Raw genomic sequence first — 21,002 nt, 5'->3', positions numbered from 1 at the left:
AGAAATGTCCAATCTAAGGCATCCAGGGAAAGATACCTTGGTTCAAGAAGGCTGATGAAGTTCAGGGTTTCTCTCTCAAGTGAGAACACACATGGTGAACATGGTCAGGGTTTCTCTCTTGGCTCATGATGAACACGGCGTCATCTGGTAGCTTTCTCTCCTGGCTTCCTGTTTCATGAAGCTCCCGGAAGGCATTTTCCTTCTTCATCTCCAAAGGTCACTGGCTGGTGGACTCTGCTTCGTGGTGCTACAGCATTCTCTGCTCTCTCCAAATCTTTTTCATTCTCCAAAATGTTCCCTCTTTTATAGGACTCCAGAAACTAATCAAGATGCGCCCAAATGGGTGGAGACACATTTTCCCTAATCCAGCTTAACAACCACTCTTAATTGGGTTTCAGCTCCAGGGAGATGATCTAGAGACTCAAACATACAGTATCAAATAGGGATTATTCTGCCTTTACAAAATGGGATTTAGATCAAAACATGGCTTTTCTAGGGTCCATACATCCTTTCAAACCAGCACAGGGCTGAAGTACAGACAAGACAGTACAGAGTTCAACCATCCAAGCCCTACCAGAGCAAGAAGATATTTTTATATTGCAGAGTAAGTACCCTAATAGTCAGAATTTGTCCCCAAAGAAGGTTAACTCTAAACATCTGCTTCAAAAAACCAAAACAAAATAACCAGAAAGCAAACCAAAATAAATAAATAAATAAATAAATAAATAAATAAATAAATAAATAAACATTGAAAAAAAAAAGAAAGAAAAATAAAAGGGGAAAAAAAGAATAGAAAACAAAAAGAACATTTAGGCCTTAAAGGCTTAAAAATTAGAGGCATAGCCTTTTCTCTATTTTCTATACTTACATGAAAATAATTAATGCTTCATGCTAAACACATTATTTACCTTACAAGAAATTTGTTATTTCTGAATAAAAAATTCTGTGTTTTTGTGATTTTTTTTTCTTTTTTTTCTCAAAGAAATCCATGCATTGCGGATCAGAAATTTTTGCTGGCTATACCGGCTGAATGTAGAAATCACTGATTTTTTGCAAAGATGAATCCTGACTGATAGTAATTGCAAACTGCACTTTGAGGGGAGTAAAGGAGTTGTGTGTTTCTCTTTTCTTTTTCTTTCATATTTTACTTTTTTTTTTGGTCCATCAATCTGCCTTTCATCTTTTAAAAATATACCATAATACTAATGGTAGGTTCTGTAGCTTTTTGTTTTTTCACTTGGATCAAATATGTTTTGATAAACAGAAAAAGATCTGTACTATTCTTCCCTTCCTTAACAGCTACTGTACTTTCTTGGTCTTGACTGTTTTTCACTCAGGCAGTTAAGAACACTTTTCTGCATCAGTTTTTCCCTCTCTTTCAGTCTCCTGTATTTGTGTTTGCAGAACCAACTGTTAGGCTTATTTATGGTTTGGGGAACATCTTAATATAATAGAAAACAAAATTCAATAAATAGTAGTAGAACTAAACAATGTTCTCAGCTCTTCTTATTCTACTGGCACCTAATGTATATAAACAGTCCAGTGTTCACTTTGGGAGATGATTCCGGGCTTTGTGACTAAGAGAACCCCATACCCCTACCTTTTTTTTTGCCCTGCAAAAACAAGCCAAAGGTTTCCCTGGCCCAATTTGAGGGCAGTGCCGCACTTTGGGTCTGCCCGTGGGGGATGAGGGGCATGATCCTTCTCCTCAATTACTTTATCCACATGCCCTCAGTGAATCCAACTGGACAGACGTCCTGACTTCAAACCCAAGGGCTGGACCTTAACGGAGATTGCTTCTGCAGTGCCTTCTAGGTGCCACAAGCATGTTTCCGTGGCGGTGACACTGACATCCCTGTGAACTCAGCCATACATTTCTGACAAGCTGGAGGAAGAATCAGTGGTACCTCCTTTCTCAGTTTGTCTCCAGATAATGAAAAGTTTTTGCTAAAAAACTGAATGTCAATATGCGTTCTATGGCTTCAATCCCCTTTTAAAATAAAATTCTTAAGGTCTGAAACAAAAGAGGGGGCAAATTAAAAAAAAAAACAGAAAGAAAGAAAACCAAACCGAAAAAGGAAAAGAAATTGCTGATATTGCCACAAAATCATTAGAAACCTCCTGACATGCCGAAACCAAATGGCTGTAAGTTCAAAACAAATTGGTGACTTGTTCTTTTTTTTTCAAGATATGGAACATTTATTTTACAAATGAATTCTACATCAATTAGCACATAAAGTCTCTTAAGTATTACATCCTTCACTGTCTTTTTTTCAACACATAGTTGTATATTCATCATCATAATTTCTTAGAACATTTGCATCAATTCAGAGTAAGAAATAAAAAGAAAACAGAAAAAAAAAATCATACATACCATACCCCTTACCCCTTCCTTTCATTGATCACCAGCATTTCAATCTACTAAATTTATTTTAACATTTGTTCCCCCTAGTATTTATTTTTAATTCACACGTTTTACTCATCTGTCCATAAGGTAGAAAAAAGCATAAGACACAAGGTTTTCATAATCACACAGTCACATTGCGAAAGCTATGTCTTTATACAATCATCTTCAAGAAACACGACTACTGGAACACAGTTCTACATTTTCAGGCAGTTCCCTCCAGTCTCTCTGTTAATGCCTTAACTAAAAAGGTGATTACCTATTTAATGCATAAGAATAACCTCCAGGACAACCTCTCAACTCTGTTTGGAATCTCTCAGCCACTGACACTTTATTTTTTCTCATTTCTCTCTTCTCCCTTTCGGTCGAGAAGGTTTTCTCAATCCCTTGATGCTGAGTCCCAGCTCATTCTAGGATTTCTGTCCCACGTTGCCAGGAAGGGTCCACACCCCTGGGAGTCATGCCCCATGTAGAGAGGAGGAGAGCAGTGAGTTTCCTTGTCGTGTTGGCTGAGAGAGAGGAGCCACATTTGAGCAACAAAAGAGGTTCTCTTGGGGATGATTCTTAGGCCTAATTTTAAGTAGGCTTAGCCTATCCTTTGCAGGGTTGTTTCATATGAACAAACTCCAAGATCAGGGGCTCAGCCTATTGCTTTGGTTGTCCCCACTGCGTGTGAGAATATCAAGAATGGTACTTGTTCTTTTAATTTTTTGCGGGCTCCTTTCTGCCTCTTAGACGTCTGACAGGTGATGTTATTCAAACAAGGAGATACTGGCTAAATGCAGGAAGGACCCTACTGCCTCCTTCACCTCCTCATCTTCATTCTCCCATGGCTTTTCCATGAGTCTCTTTTGAAGGGGCAGCATGTCACTGGGGACCTTCCTGGCCTTGACCAGGTGGTGCCATTCCTGTGCTAGAACGCGTACCCGCTGTCACCTAGCATATCCTTGAGCTCTCTCTGGCTGCACCTCCTGTCGTTCTCCTCTGCCTGCTTTTCGTGTCTCAGAAAGCTGCGCTCACATCCTGTTGGGACACCTTTGGGGCAAACTCATAGTGGCCTCAGCCAAGGAGGAAGCAGAGGATGAAGGGGAGAAGAAGGAGTTAGAGGAAGAGGAGGGGTAAAAGACTGAGTTGTTGGTGTGGGAGGCACTCCAGGAGGCCAAGGACTTGGCACTGTTGTAGTTGTGGTCTTCCTTGGTGTCACTTCTGACCACTGGGGAGCCACACGAGGACTCACTCTCAGTCTGCAGCAGCAACCTGAGTGGCTGCTCCTCAAAACTGCTATAATTCTAACGGACTGATTGACAATGGCTGGATGCTGAGAAACCATCCCTCAGCTCAGAATATGGGCTCCATTTTTTTTATCACTCTCAGAGGAACTTACAGAAGGGCCCCATTTCTCTTGAAGAAGGTGCTGTCTGGCCAGATAGGTGGACCTGATGTGCTTTGATATGCCTGAGGAGACGTAGGAGGTGTGTTGAACACACGTGAGTATAGGTGATAAGGTATCTTTTTCAAAGCCTGAATTAGATTTTGTCTATATTCTGGGTCTATGTACCATAATAACCCTTTCCCAATACGCTGGCTCCTTCCTCCACTGTCCACTTTCTTAAAATACTTACTCAATGACAAATTATATCTTACGGAGTTTTCCCACCAAGTAGGTGCCTTTGTAAAATACGGAAAATGTTCTAAGATCCAGGTTGTTTTTTACAGGCAGGCACTTCGTTGGGGAGTCCTTGATGGCCATAAATATTAGGTAGCTAAAAGAGTAGGGGGGGTTACAGTTGGGGTTCTTCCTGGTATCACAGGGCATGTTTGAGTGGGCGGGGGATGAGGTGGAGTGTCATCATTTAGATCCTGGACAGGGCTGACACTCCTGAGGACCCACAGCCCAAAGCTCTTCAGCAAGTTCTTATTTTCAGGTTGGTCAGCTCTTCATCTCCTATGGTACCCTCTTCTAATCTGATGTCAGGCAGAAAAATGTCAAGGTCATTGTCTTCCTAAAGAACCTTGGGGAAACTGCTGCCCTTGTAACACTGACTCATTTCACTGGAAACACTAATTCCTGAGCTTTCTGGCTTCTTACTGGGAGGCATGATTTGACCCACTTACATGAAGGCTCTTGGCCGAAGCGGGCATAGCTGCCCTTTAGGAGAGCAGACAAACTTTCACATGTGCTCAGCAGGCATCGCTCTGAGGCTCTGCTGAGGACTCACAAGTGGTGGGTAGTGAGCCTGGGGCAACTGGCAGCTGGGCGGTGGTGGGCCAAAGGTACGCGAGGGTCACAGTGTGGCATGGTACCTGTAATATCCTCTGGCCAGCTCACTGCTCTCCCCGCTGCATCCCACCTCCCACTTGCCTCCACTGCGGTGCATCCAATATATTCTTATGTACAGAAAAGCCTGAAATACCCACAACAAAGCTCGTAGTGCTTATCAATGAATTCAGCAATGGTGGGGTACAAGAACAATGTACAATAATCAGTAATGTTTCTATACCAAGCAATAAACAATTAGAAAAAGAAATCTAGAAAAAAATTCCACTCACAGTAGCAACTAAAGGAATCTAATATACAGGAATAAATCTAACCAAGTATTTAAAGAACTTGTGTCCAAAAAACTGCGAAACAAGTGCTAAAAGAAATCAAAGAGGCCTACATAATTGGAAAGACATTCTATGTTCACAGATTGGAAGACTAAATATCATTAATATGTCAATACTACCCAAAATGCAATCTCAATCAAAATCCAATAACCTTCTCTGCAGAAATGGAAAAGCCAATCACCTAACTGATATGAAATGGCAAGGGGTCTCAAATAGCTAAAGTCACCTTGAAAAAGAAGAATGAAGTTGGAAGACTCATACTTTCTGATCTTAAAACTTATTACACAGCCACAGTAATAAAAACAGCATGGTACTGGCAAAAGGACAGACATATAGACCAGAAGAATAGAACCGTAAACTCAGAAATCAATCCTCACACTTATGGCCAACTGAGATTTGACAAGGAGGCAAAGACCATTCATTTGTGAGAGAATAATCTCTTCAACAAATGCTGCTGGGAGAACTGGATCTGCATTTTCAAAAAAAAGAAAAAGAGGACCCCCTACATCACACCATATAAAAAAAATCAATGCAAAATGGATCAATGACCCAAATATAAGAGCTAGAAGTATCAAACTCCTAAAAGAAAGCATAGGGAAGTATTTCCAGGACTCTTTGTTAGGTAATAGTTTCTTAGATTTCATATCCAAAGCACAAGCAACAAAAGAAAAAATAGATAAACAGGACCTCGTCAAAATTAAAAACTTTTTTGCCTCAAAGCACTTTATCATGAAAGTAAAACCAGCACCTATGTAAGGGGAGAAAATATTTCTAAACCACTATCCAGTAAAGAATTAATATCCAGAATATGTTTTTAAAAACCCTGTAACTTAACAACAAAAAGAACACTCAATTTAAAAATGGGCAAAACACTAGAGTAGAAGGATCTCCAAAGAAGATGTACAAATGGCAAGAAAGCAGATGAAATGATGCTCAACATTATTAGCCATCAGGGAAATGCAAATCAAAACCAGAGTGAGATGCCATTTCACAACCAGTAGAATGGCTGCTATTAAACAAATAGAAAATAACAACTGTTGGAGAGGATGCAGAGAAATAGAAACACTCATTCATTGCTGGTGGCAATATTAAATGGCAAAGCTGCTGTTGATGAGAGTATGGCAGTTCCTCAGAAAGCTAAGTATAGAATTACCACATGACCCTGTAATTTGACTATTACTTATAGACCCAAAATAATTGAAAGCAGGAACTCAAACAGATATTTGCACACTCATGTTCATAGCGGCATTATTCGCAATCGTCGAAAGGTAGAAGCAACCCAAATGTCCATCAACCAATGAATGGATAAATAAAATGTGGTATGTACATACAATGGAATATTATTTAGCTGTGAAAAGGAAGTCCTGATATATGTGACAAAATGTGTGAACCCTAAAGACTTCATGTTGAGTAAATAACTGACACAAAGGATAAATATTATACAATCTCACTGTTTTGAAAAAGTAGGATAAGCAAACTCATAGAGTCATACTCTAGAATACTGATTACCAGGGCACATGGTAAGGGTAGGAAATGGGAAGTTGAGGCTTAACATGGGGTTCCTGTGTGGAATGATGGAAATGCTTTGCTAATGGATTGTGGGAATGGTAGTATATTCCATTATGTGATGATCTAAATCCCATTTCATAAAGGAAGAATAACCCCAATTCAATTTGAAACTGTAATCAGATCACCTTCCTGGAGATGTGATTTACTCCAGAGTGGTTGTTAAACTGGATTAGGTGACGACATGTCTCCACCCATTTGGGTGGATCTTGATAAGTTTCTGGAGTCCTATAAAAGAGGAAACATTTTGGAGAGTAAGAGATTCAGAGAGAGCAGAGCAGAACAACATAGCTACAAGAAGCAGAGTTCACCAGCCAGCGACCTTTGGAGATGAAGAAGGAAAATGCCTCCCAGGGAGCTCCATGAAACAGGAAGCCAGGAGAGAAAGCTAGCAGATGACGCCATGTTCGCCATGTGCCCTTCCAGATGAGAGAGGAACCCTGACTGTGTTCACCATGTGCCTTCCCACATGAGAGAGAAACCCTGAACCTCATCGGCCTTCTTGAACCAAGGTATCTCTCCCTGGATGCCTTTGACTGGACATTTCTATAGACTTGTTTTAACTGGAACATTTTTTCGGCCTTAGAACTATAAACTAGCACTTATTAAATTCCCCTTTTTAAAAGCCATTCCGTTTCTGGTATATTGCATTCTGGCAGCTAACGAACTAGAACAAATAAATATCTGAATATGATTAAAAGGGGGAAATGTTAGATTGTACATATAACAGAATAAAATTTTTAAACAAATCCATGGAACTATACTACACAGTGAACCGTAAGCTAAACCATGGGCTTTAATTAACAGTAGTACACTTGTAAAAATGTTCTAACATCAAATTGTAACAATCAGTCCATACTAATGCAGGATATTGGTGCTGGTGTGGTGTGTGGTAACCCTGTATATTATGCATTACTGCTCTGTAAACCTACAATTTATCTAATAATAATTTTAAAAATGGAAGAAAAGAGAGACAAAGTGATGGTCATCTCAATAAACAGAAGAAAAGACAAAACTTAGTACCCATTTATTATTAGAAAAAAAGCCAGATAAAAATCTGGCTTTATTTCCAATTGTTACACATTTTTCTTTTCCTTGTACTTTAGAGCATAATGTTAAACATGAGGCATAATAATAGGGATCTTTTACTTTTCTCTAACTTTCAAGGGAAAGCTTCTAATATTTTACCATGCAATGACTTATGTTCTAAGTTTTTAGTCAGTAGCATTTATTGCTTTAAGGGTATTTACTGCTACACATCCTTTGCCAACAGCATTCTGTTTGTTGTTTGGTTTTCTAATTTCCTATACTTCCATGCTTCTACAATGAAAGCCGAGGAGACTCAACAAATGAATGCAATAGGACAATTCAGCAAATTTTTGAATGTGAGATTAATATATAAAAACCAAATTATCCAGTGTCCAAATCCTGGTTTCTAAATACAACTCTCAGATAAAGAAAACCAAGGATCTTAAAAGAAATTTCTGTTTTAAAACTAGGGCAGGAAAAATACAAGATGCGCCTAGAGTGCTTTATAGTAGCGGATATTAAAGGAATGTTTAAAAACAAAAGGATGCGGGCAAATCAAAGAGATGCAGGATCGAACCTGAAAGAGGCCCCAACGGCCAAGATTGGAACAATTTAAACAACAAAAATAAATAACATGTAACTGGATTATAATACAAAATATAAAACAAATAAATGAGTACATACTACTATACATAAATTACTGAATAAATAAATACATGGAAGAGTCAAATCTTCCTCAGAGAATTCCAAATATATGTAATTATATGTAGATACTCACTCCTCCAGTTGATGGAACTGAATTCTTGCTCCTCCCCATATTTTGGATGGGCTATACTTAAAGACTCAGATCAAAAGGAAAAAAAAAAAAGGAAAGAGAAAAATAGTACCTATATACTAGAGAAACCTGGCAAACCCCTTAACCAGGAATGAAGGTTAACATCATCAGTGATATCATATAGATATCATCTATCCCTGAGATGATATAACAAGAATGACATTTCAATTCTGTGGTACACTTTTGAAAAACCCATAACTTGGTCAAACCATGAGATGAAAATTAGAAAAGGGTTATTCGACAAAATACATAGTTTGTATTCAATCTTGTACTCAAGATTGTCAAGGTCATAAAAAATTCAGTAAAACAAAGAAACTGTCATAGACAAGAGGAAACTGGAAAGACATGACAACTAAATGCAATATGCTATCCTGGAGGAGAAAGAGTATATTAATGGAAAAAGTGGAGAAAGCCAAATAAAGTCTAGAGATTAGTTAATAGTTATAACAATTTCTTAGTTTTCAAAAATGTACCATATGCTGAAGGAAAACAGATTGCACAATAGGACTGATTGTAAAAATTCAGAAATGGATAGCACAATACAACCTGATTGTAGCACGATAAAGTAAGTACAAAAAAGGTGAATATGAGTATGATTGAGGGAAAAGGGCTGGGGGCACGTATGAAACCAAAATGAAAGATAAAGGATAAAGACTGAGATGGTACAACTTAGGACTGCCTTGAGTGGACAATGATGGTAATAAAATGTACAAATATAAAAACATTTTTGCATGAAGGAGAACAAATGAATGTTAACATTGCAAGGCATAGAAAATGGGCAGTATACAGGAAAAACTGTAATCAATGCACTCTACGGTTTATAGTCAACAGTAATAGAGTAATATGTTTCCACTGAATGTAACAAAGGCATTATGCTAAAACTAAATGTCAACAAGACAGGGCACGGGGGAGGGGTAAGGATTCTTTGCATAAGAAAAGGAAATATCTTCATATAGATTATGGTGGTAAAGGCATGGCTATTTACATAGGTTGCATTGTATGATGTGTGAATAAAACTGTTTAAAAATGAACTGAGAGAAAACAAGTGCTAGAGAACATGCAGAGAAAGAGATGTATGTATTCACTGTTGGTAGGGAAACTGAGAGGTGCGGCCCCTGCAGAGGGCAGTGTGCTGGTTCCACAGGAGGCTGATGTGGGGCTGCCATACGATCTTGCAACCCTGTCGCTCAACATATACCTGGAAGAAGAGAGTGCGGGGACATGAATGGATATTTGCTTACTGGTGTTCATGGTGGCAGTGTTCATGATCTACAAAGGATGGAGGTAACCTAGGGATACAACAGCTTAAGGAAGGAAGGAGGAATGGTGGTACATACACAACGGACAACTGAGTGGCCTCAAGTAGGAATGAAGCTGTGAGGCATGCAACTAGGTGAATGAAGGGCTGCATGGTGAATGAAATGTCAGAAACAAAAAGACAAAATTATCATGCCCCACTAATATGGACTAACTGTAACATACAAACTCAGGGAAATGAAGTCCAGAGCATGGGTTATGTCTGGGGCCTACTGTAAAGGGCCCTAGATTATAAACTCTTACAGCAGTCACACATATTCAAGAGTTGTAACTGTTATTTCTAAATTCTGAGATACTGAGCTGCTTGTATATAACCTGGTTTTTCCCAGAAACTTCAGGTATTTTTGTGACACCTAAGACACAGAGTTAGAGCTCTGAAGCTATGAAAGTCAGGGTTACCCCATGACAGAAACTATTTAAAAAGTTGAAAAGGGGATAAGACTTCAACTATAGATATGAATGAAGCTGATCTGCATTGGACTAAGGTAAACCAGAATACAGGGTAAAGGATGATATCGCCCATATTTTAAAACTTCAACTTCTGTGTGAAACCAAAATTTGTATTTTGGGTAGCGCATTACCTAATTTAATTTGTATGGCCAGTTTATTTGAACACCATAAAAACACGGAATCTTGAATAGGGTGTGAGATCTTATTGGTTTGTCCAAGTTAATATGACGCCCCGATATATCCCGGAGTAATTTGGGCAGAGAATAAAAAAGTATTTGCAAAGTCCCTTTTGTGGTCTGAGGAGAAAGGAGGAAATATTCAACTTCCCCATCTAGGGTATTCCTGATTACTCTTGCAACCAAATCAATAGGCTGAGCCCTTGATCTTGGTGTTCGCCCCGATGAAACTTATTCCTGCAAAGGAAAAGCTAAGCCTACTGATAATTATGCATTAAGAGTCACCCCCACAAAAACTCTTTTGTTGCTAGATGTGGCCTCTCTCTAAATCAACTCCGCAGGAGAACTCAATGCCTTCTCACCTATGTGGGACATGACTCCTAGGGGTGTAAATGTGGTAGTGTGGGACAGAATTCCGGGATGAGCCAGGACCCAGCATAATGGGATTGAGAAACCCTTCTTGACCAAAAGAGGGGAGAGAGAAATGAGACAAAATAAAGTTTCAATGGCTGAGAGATTTCAAACAGATTCATCTATTATATAGATATCCATTTTTAGTTTATGGTATATTGGAGTAGCTGGAGGAAAGTATCTGAAACTGCTGAGCTGTGTTCCTTCCAGTAGCCTAGATTCTTGAAAACAATTGTGTAATGGTACAGCTTTTACAATATAACTATGTGCTTATGAAAACCTTGTGTCTGATGCTCCTTTTATCCAGGGTATGGAAAGATAAGTAAGAAAAAAAAAAGGATAATAAATAATAGGGGGGATAAGGGGTAAAATAAATTGGGTAGATTGAAATACTAGAGGTTAATAAGAGGGAGGGGTAAGGGATATGGGATATATAAGTATTTTTCTTATTTCTTTTTCTGGAGTGATGCAAAATGTTATAAAAATGATCATGGTGATGAAGATAGAGCTATGTGAAGATACTGTGAGCCACTGAGTGCACACCATGTATGGAGCATCCATGTAAAGATTTCTCAATAAAAAAATATATTTTTTAAAATGTACCATGGAAAAATAAGAAGTGACCAATAGAGGATACTGGATGAAGGTTATACAGGAGCTACCTCCTTTACAACTTTTTGGTAAATCTAACATTCAAAAATTACAAGCTTGTTTTTTAAAAATCAACAATGTTCTCATATCCTAGTAACAGCCATTTAGAAATATAATTTCAAAATCCCCTTCACAGTAGCAACAAAAGCCATACATACAGAAAAAATATAACAAAAGACATGCAAAACCATTATAGAAGAAATTATTAAACTTAAGGATATGAAAGATGGAAATAAATGGGAAAAAATACCATCGCATCATGGGAAGACTGAACCTTTTAAAGTTGGAATTTAATCTATAAATTCAATGGAATAATAAACATGTTAACATAAATATTTTTCATGAAAAATAAAAAACCGAGTGAAATTAGTGGGACTATTTTGTATCTTTGCAAATGTCTTTCACTATCTCTCTCAATAGAGTACATGTATCTAGATGCTATTCAGTGCCCAGTATCAAACAGACTGAATGCAGAAGCAGATATGAGAAACGACATGTATTTCTTTTTTTTTTTTTTTTGTTCAGCAGGCACCAGGAACCAAACCCGGGTCCTCTGGCATCACAAGCAAGCATTCTTGCCTGCTGAGCCACAGTGGCCTGCCCGACATGTATTCTTTTAAGAGAGGTATTCTACGGAGAGAATGAGAATGACAAAGGCAAATAAAGTTTGAGTATTATGATGAAAGCAGTTTTGACCTGTTAGAACAACTCAGAGTCTTTGGCAATCACTGATTTGGAGTAACAATGTGCCACCTCAACTTTAAATCCTCATATTATTCTATTTTATACTACAATATGAAAATTATAGATGAGTTAAAAGAATTTTATAATAAACAGCTATATTTCTCCTACCTAGATTCTATAATTAACATTTTACTATTCTTTTTTAAAAATTACATATCTATCCATCCCTCTAACTACTCAATGTATCTTTTCTCTTCTTTTTTTTTTTTTTTTTCACAATGCATATCAAAATAAGTAGCATAAAGTCCCCTTGGAGGAATGGCAAGAAAGGGGGAAAATTCAACTTCCACATTTGAAGAATTCCTGTTATTCTCGCAAGCAGTGGGGATGGCCAAATCACTAGATGAGCCCTCAATCTTGGGGTTTGTTCATAAGAAACTTATCCCTGAAAAGGACAGACTAAGCCTACTTAAAATTAGGTCTAAGAGTCACCCCCAGAGAACCTCTTTTGTTGCTCAGATGTGGCCTATCTCTGTCTCTCAGCCAACATGGCAAGCAAACTCATCATCCTTCCCCTCTCTACATGGGAGATGACTCCCAGGTGTGACCCTTCCTGGCAATATGGGACAGAAATCCTAGAATGAGCTGAGAGTTAGCATCAAGGGATTGCAAAAACCTTCTTGACCAAAAGGGGGAAGAGAGAAATGAGACAAAATAAAGTGTCAGTGGCTAAGCGATTTAAAATAGTGTCAAGAGGTTATTCTGGAGGTTATTATTACGCATTACATAGATATCCCCTTTTTAGTTTAAAGTGTATTAGAGAGGCTAGAGGGAAGTGCCTGAAACTGTAGAGTTGTGTTCCAGTAGCCATGTTTCTTGAAGATGAATGTATAATGTCACAATGTGACTATGTGATTATGAAAACCTTGTATCTGATATTCCTTTTATCTATGATATTGATGGATGAGTAAAAAATGATTCAAAATAAATAATAGGGGGAACAAATGTTAAAATAAATTGAATAGATTGAAATACTAGTGAACAATGAAAGGGATTGGTAAGGGGTATAGAAAAAAAATAGGGGGAACACAGGTTAAAATCTGAGCAGATGGAAATACTAGTGGTCAATGAGAGGGAGGGGAAAGGGATATGGTATGTGTGAGTTTTTTCTTTTTATTTCCTTTTCTGGAGTAATGCAAATGCTCTACAAAATGATCATGGTGATGAATATACTACTATGTGATGATATTGTGAGCCATTCACTGTACACCATACACGGAATGTTTGTATTTTAAGAATGTTCATGTTTGTACGTTGTTTTGGTTTGATAATATGAAGTAAATTTTTTAAAAAAGTAGCATAAATCAGTACTCTTCCCCTCAATACATCAGTATGCATATCATTACTTAGAGTTTATAATTCTTTTTTTTCTTTTGAGGTAAAATTTACATATAATGAAATGCATAAAATTCAAGTGAACAATTTGGTGAGTTAAGACAAATACACGAACTCACCCTCCTCCATCAAAATTTCCTCATACCCTTCCCAGTAAATTATTAACACTCTCCAAACCCTTGGAGGCAACTACTATTATGATCTTTAAGATTAACTTTATGTTTTCCAAAACTTTATAGAAATGGACCCATACCATATGTATTTCTTTGTTTAAAACTTCCTTCAATCAGAACAATTAATTTTTTGAGATTGATCAACAATTTCCTATATAACTGTTAGTATTTTAAAAGTATCATTAAAGTAAATTTACCTACCATGAAAATGACTATCAAGATGAGGCAGATGCCCACTATGATAAGGAAGGGGATTAGGTAGTATTCCAGAGGAAGACTAAATTCAGGAACTAAAATAATGTGGCCCCTGTAAGAAAAAAAACAAACAATTGAGAAATATTAAAAATTTTTATATTTTTAATCAAATCACAATATGAATTAAAATTTACAAGGAAAAAATACTAAAGAAAAAACATTTAGACATTAGAATTCAATCTACTACAGACATCTCATTTTTTCATATATGACTTTCAATAAATTAAGGAATTTTTTCCATGCTTGTCAATTTTACATATTTGCCAAAAGTGACTTGCCTATATAATGAAAGTAAGTTGTCAGCATGGATAAAGGAAACTAGTGCATCTATATTTACTGTGTCCATAACGGAATGATAAAATATACTTAATTTAGTAACTTAGACAAAAGCTATATTTCATTATAAAGTCTGGATATAAAACAAGTATAAGTTTCTCATCAACCAAGAATGTGGCATAAGAGGTTCCAGGATGACATACCCCACAGAATCTTTGAACAATGAGAAAAACTCGAATAGCCACCTTCATCAAACCTCCAGAAAAGAGTTAAAGGGTTGCAGTAAGTAAGCAGGTGACTGCCGAATCCAAAAATAAACAACAAAGGTTAAAAGATGGTAGGAGATGTTTATGGAGCCTCTGCTGGCCTCTTCCCATCGTCTCTCTAGCACATGGAAACAGCCTATACCCTACTGCGGATCCCTGGCCCAGTTTCAGAGGAGTAATCCTTGTGTGCATACAGGAGTACCTGCATGTCAGTGCCAGTCTAGCTCATGGCATCCAGAAAGTCTGAGCCAGAAAACTTTTCTCCGCCTTGCCCTCCTAGAACTTGTCCTGCAGGTAGAAGAAGGACTGAGGCAAGTGGACTGGGGCGAAAGATTAACTGCTTAAAGTCATACAACAGTGTACAAGGAGGAGGAGAAAGTACATTTCACAGAGAGTAGAGGGGGCATTCAGGTTCCTGTAAACAGGGCAATTCCTCAGCCTACAAGCAAGCATAAACCCCAGACAAGATGCGGGGCCAGAAGAGATGCATCACATTCACCCTAGGCTGATATTCTTGATAGGACAGCTAACCACTGAAGTAGAGCAGCTAACACAGATCAATTTCTAAAGATTGTTAAAGGTGTTTTTTTGCACTGCTTTGCTGTTTTTTCCACTCATAGAAATTTCTAACATATCAGGATGCAAACCTAAGGAATGGACAGTTCAAGAATTAAATCCCACGGATAACACTTACAAATATTAAAATGTACATGATGAAACAAAAGACTGCAGGACACACAGAGAAACAGGAAATGATAGTGCATAAAAAGGAACAAAATAAAAATCCAGAAACCTTCAATGAAGAAGAACAGATATTGGAAATATTGGAAAAAGTCTTTAAAAAAATGATCTTATATTTGTTTAAAGAGATAAAGGAAAATATAGAGAAATAACCAGAAGATATCAGGAAAACAGTGAATAAACAATATGAGACTCTCAATAAAGAGGTAGAAATTGTAAAGAGGAAACTAATAGAAATACTGGAATTAAAGACCACTATAACTAAATGAAAAATTCCCTAGAAGCTTTTTACAGCATATTAGAATTGGCAGAAGAGTCACAGCTCACAAAGTCAAGACAACTGAAATAACTCAGGTTGCAAAGCAGAAAGAAGAGAATGAAAAATAATGATTACAGCCTAAGAGACTAGTGGGACACTATCAAGTGAACCAATATATGCACTATGGGAGTCCCAGAGGAGAAGAAAGAGAAAGAGCATAAGGAATAATACTCAAAAATACAATAACAAAAGGAAGATTCCAAAATGGTAGCTTAGTGAGGTGTGGAATTTAGTTCATCCTCCAGAGCAGCTAGTAAATAGCCAGGAACAGTACAGAACAACTGCTGGGGCCACATCAGTGACCAGACACACAGCTAATACCAGTCTGGACAAGCTGGACCAGCTGCAATTCTGCACAGAACTGTAAGTCCCTTAGTCCATGGAGGCCAGCGCCCCCCCACCCCACCCAACCAGCATGACAGCCTGGTTCCAGAGGGGAAAGGAAAGAGACTTTAATAGCAGCAGGGGCTTAGTTCAACCAAGCTCCATTTGCGGAATTCATTAACAAATTCTGACTACTGAATATAGGTCTCCACCTCAGTTAAACCTCCAATAAGAGCTAAAGGTACTAGGAATGTTTGCCCTGGAACAGAGAGGGCAGGGCCGATGGAGGGAGGGGAAAAAAAAAAACAGAGGTTTTTCAGACAGCACAAAATACTTGAAAAGGGTTAGACCCTAAAAAATGGGGGGTGGGGGCCACATAGAATCTGGAGATGTATAGAGCAATGTACCAACTTAAGCTTTTAATGAACAAACCCGAGGAACTGGGGTCCTGAACTGAAAAGGATTTTTTAAAAATTTTTCTGCTTTGTTTCTACCATTTAACTGCTCATTAGATAGAACTGCGAGGCATCTCAGGCTCTTACTGCCCTAGACACAGGCAAAATTAAGCTTATCTGAAAGAAAAAGAGGCTGACCAGGTTAAAGGAATTAATTCCCCGGAGGCTGTGCCTTACTCGGGAGAGGAGCAGGGGGCCCAGCTCAGATGGAATCCCTCCATCAAGGAATTCAGACCCCAGGGACCGGAAAACTGAAGCAATTGAGGCCAGCCAACAGCCTCTCCTCTGTCTTAACCATGCCCTCAGCTGGGAGAGTCTGCTGAAGTTAAAGGCATCATACCATTTCATACTGTTGGGAAGCAGTAGGCAGACAAGGACCATGTACTAGGCAGGACAGGAAAACCACTCCTGAGGGGAGGCCAGGATGGTCTGGGAAAATCTGACTGGGGTCTATAATATCTAAGTAGACTCTCTTAAGGAAAAAAAAAAAGGCTCCATATAGGTATGGCAAGAAACAAGAACTTAAAAATTCTCATCAGTTAAAAAAAACTTATGCTAGAGGTCTAGAATAAGCTGAACTGAATGTCAAAGAATAGAGAACAAAGCTATCCAGCAGAAAATTCTAGGTAAAAGAGTGACAACAATCTCCAGAATAAACTAATAAAGGAAATCAAATGCCTAGATGCCAGTAAAAAATAATTAAGTCATACTACAAAAACTAAAGATATGGCTCGGCCAAAGGAACAAACCAGCAATTCAAATGAGATACAGGACTTGAAACAACTAATTCAGGATGTTGAAACAGACATGGAAAATCCCATCAAAAATCAACAAATTGAAGGAGGATACAAATAAGGCAATGGGTGAACAAAAAGAAGAAATCAAAAGTCTGAAAAAGACAAATCACTGAACTTATGGAAATAAAAGGCACAGCAGAAGACATGAAAAAAACAATGGGAACCTACAATATTAGGTTTTAGTTCCTGAAGGGGGAGTGCTTCCACCAGGAGAAACGACAATGACTCCACTGAACTGGAATCTAAGACTGCCACCTGGTCACTTTGGGCTACTCACACCCCTGGATCAACAACCAATAAGGAGATTATTCTACTGGCTGGGGTGATTGACCCTGACTATCAGGGGGAAATAGGACTGCAGCTACACAATGGAGATAAAGAAGAGGTTTCCTGGATTACAGCAGATCCCCTAGGGTGTCTCTTAGTACTAACATGCCCTGTGATTAAAATTAATGGAAAACTGCAATAATCTAATCCAGGCAGGACTAACAATGGCTCTGAAACTTCAGGAATGAAGGTTTGGGTCATCCCAACAGGCAAAGACCCACAACCAGCTAAGGTGCTTGCTGAAGGTAAAAGGAATATGTAATGGGTAGTGGAAGAAGGTAGTGATAAATGTGAATTATGACCATGCGATCAGTCATAGAAATGAGGACTGTAATGGTATAAATATTTCTTCCTTGCTTTGTCATTAAGATCTGCATATTTATACAAAAATCAAAAAAAAAATCAAAAATCAATGAGTTGAGGGAGGATATGAAGAAGGCAATGGGTGAACAAAAAGAAGAAATCAAAAGTCTGAAAAAACAAATCACTGAACTTATGGGAATAAAAGGCACAGTAGAAGAGATGGAAAAAAACAGTGGAAACCTACAACATTAGATTTGAAGAGGCAAAAGAAAGAATTAGTGAACTGGAGGACTAGACATCTGGAATCTGACACACAAAGGAAAATACAGGAAAAGAATGGAAAAATATGAGCAAGGACTCAGGTAATTAAATGACAACATGAAGTGCACAAACATATGTGTTGTTGGTGTCCAGGAGGAAAAAGACTAACGAAGGAAATCATCACTGAAAATTCCCCATCTCTTATGAAAGACATAAAATTACACATCCAAGAAGTGCAGTGCACTCCAAAGAGAACAGATCTTGAAGACATATTCCAAGACACTTACTAATCAGACTGCTAGATGTCAAAGAGAAAGAGAGAATTTTGAAAGTAGCAAGACGAAAGCAATCCACCACATACAAGGGAAGCCCAATAAGCCTATGTGTAGATTTCTCAGCAGAAATCATGGAAGCCAAAAGATAAAATTCAACATCCTATCATAATGAAAACACTTCAAAGAATAGGAATAGGAGGGAACTTCCTCAACATGATAAAGGGAATACATGAAAAACCCACAGCTAACATCATCCTCAATGTGGAAACAATGAAGGCTTTCCCTCTAAGATCAGGACCAAGACAAGGATGTCCACTGTCAGTACTGTTACTCAACATTGTGTTGGAAGTTCTAGCCATAGCAATTAGACAAGAAAAAGAAATACAAGGCATCAAAATTGGAAAGGAAGAAGTAAAACTCTCACTGTTTGCAGATGATATGATACTATATGTTGACAACTGTGAAAAATCCACAGCAAAACTACTAGCACTAATAAATGAGTACAGCAAAGTGGCAGGTTATGAGATCAACACTCAAAAATCCGTAGTGCTTCTACACACTGGTAATGAGCAATCTGAGGAGGAAATCAAGAAAAAAATTCCAGTTACAATTACAACCAAAAGAATAAAATATTTAGGAATAAGTTTAACTAAGGATAGAAAAGACATATATAAAGAAAACCATAAGAAATTTCTAAAAGAAGTCACAGAAGACTTAAAAAAAATGGAAGGGCATACTGTGTTCATGGACAATACTTGGAAATGACATATCAGATAAGGGTCTAATATCCAGAATATATAAACAGATTGTTTAACTCAACAACAAAAAGACAAACAACCCAACTAAAGAATGGGCAAAACACATGGACAGACACTTCTCAGAAAAGGAAATACAAATGACTAAAAGGCACAATGAAAGATGTTCAACTTCTCTAGCTATTAGAGAAATGCAAATCAAAACCACAATGAGATATCCTCTCACACCCACCAGAATGGCCATTATCAAAAAAGAAGAAAACAACAAGTGTTGGAAGTGATGTAGAGAAACAGGCACACTTATCCACTGTTGGTGAAAATGTAAAATAGTACAAATGCTGTGGAAGGCAGTTTCCTTCCTTGGCGGTTCCTCAGGAAGCTAAGTACAGAATTGCCATATGATCCCGCAATACCATTGCTAGGTATCTATTCAGAGGACATGAGGGCAAGGACACAAATGGACATTTGCACACCAATGATTAGAGCAGCATTATTTATAATTGACAAGAGATGGAAACAGCCCAAATGTCCATGAACAGATAAGTGGCTAAATAAGCTGTAGTATATACATACAATGGAATATTATGCAGCTGTGAGACAGAATAAAATCATGAAGCATGTAACAATGTGGATGGACCTTGAGGACATTACGCTGAGTGAAATTAGCTGGAAACAAAAGGACAAATGCTGTATGGTCTCACTAATATGAATCAGCATTAATGAGTGAACCTAGAAAATTTATTCTTACACAATATATAGATATCCCCTTTTAGTTTATGGTGTATTAGAGTGGCTAGAGGAAAGTACCTGAAATAGTAGAGCTGTGTTACAGGAGACATGTTTCTTGAAGATGATTATATAATGATATAGCTTTCGCAATGGAACTGTGTGATTGTAAACACCTTGTGTCTGATGCTCCTATTATCTATGATATGGAAAGATGAATAAAGAATATACATAGGAAATACACAAATAATAGGGAGAACAAAGGATAAAATCAATTGAGTAGGTTGAAATACTAGTGGTCAATGAAAGGGAGTGGCAAGGGGTATGGTATGCATGAGTTTTTCCTTTCTTTGGCTGGAGAGATGCAAATGTTCAAAAAAAATGATCATGGTGATGAATACACAACTATGTGATGATTTTCTGAGTCACTGATTGCAACCATGATAAGAATGTTTGTATGTCAAGAATTTTTGTTTGTAGTTTATAACAAAAATATTAAAAAAAAAAACAAAAAACAAACAGGCATCACTCTTGTCCAATCCCTTCATCTTACAGATGAAATGACTGAGTCTCAGACAAGGCAAAACATCTCTTTTGCAGCCTTCTCTGACCCTCACCAGGCCCATTAAATCTTCCTCCCACAGCATCTGATTCACGTCCCTTTGCTGCCAATAAGACCTGGTGGTCTACTTAGCATTTAGATGGCTGTCTAACCCCACTGCACCATCTATTGCTCAAACGCAGGGGCTACATTTTGGCAATTTTTTTTCATGTCTCTTAACAGTGGCTAAGACATCATAATTGAAAACTAAGTGTTTGTTGAATGAATTAATATATAATCCTGACAGGGGAAGGTCAGTTAATGAGAGGCTTCTCAAGTCCTGCTACCAGAGAAAAGGGGAAGATTCATAGCAAACTTTTCTTCAATAAATATCTATTGCTTTTACAATAAAAGAGAAGGTGGTGTTTTAATAACAACAAAGAGATATAATAGCAGAAAACTCCCCAAATTTAATAAAGACATAATAATGCACATTCAAGAAGTCCAATGAAACCTAGACATAGAAGAGAACCATGTTCAGACACATAATAGTCAAATGGTCAAAGGCCTAGAACAAAAAAAAGTCTCGAAAGCTGTAAGAGAAAAGCAACATATTATGTTCAAGGGAGTACAAAAAGATTAAGTGCCTATTTCTCACTAGAAACCAATGAAGCAAAAAGGCA

The 21,002-nt window shown here is 37.8% G+C and overlaps 1 protein-coding gene and 1 pseudogene across 5 annotated transcripts in view; both read right to left on the bottom strand.

The window, feature by feature from the left end:
* Nucleotides 1-21,002, bottom strand: part of RNF13 (ring finger protein 13) — a 259,826-nt gene that overhangs the window by 66,568 nt on the left and 172,256 nt on the right. For all 5 annotated transcript variants that reach the window (XM_077160759.1, XM_077160760.1, XM_077160762.1 and 2 more), the window contains one exon: nt 13,900-14,005. In XM_077160759.1, the coding sequence (XP_077016874.1) occupies nt 13,900-14,005 (106 nt within the window). The remainder of the gene's footprint in view (nt 1-13,899; nt 14,006-21,002) is intronic.
* On the bottom strand, nt 2,062-13,654 carry LOC143682158 (forkhead box protein N3 pseudogene; annotated as a pseudogene).

The sequence above is a fragment of the Tamandua tetradactyla genome, chromosome 5 (assembly GCF_023851605.1).
Source record: "Tamandua tetradactyla isolate mTamTet1 chromosome 5, mTamTet1.pri, whole genome shotgun sequence".
Taxonomy (NCBI): domain Eukaryota; kingdom Metazoa; phylum Chordata; class Mammalia; order Pilosa; family Myrmecophagidae; genus Tamandua; species Tamandua tetradactyla.
The sequence above is the reverse complement of the archived record's forward strand: the minus strand, read 5'-3'. Positions and strand labels throughout refer to the sequence as shown.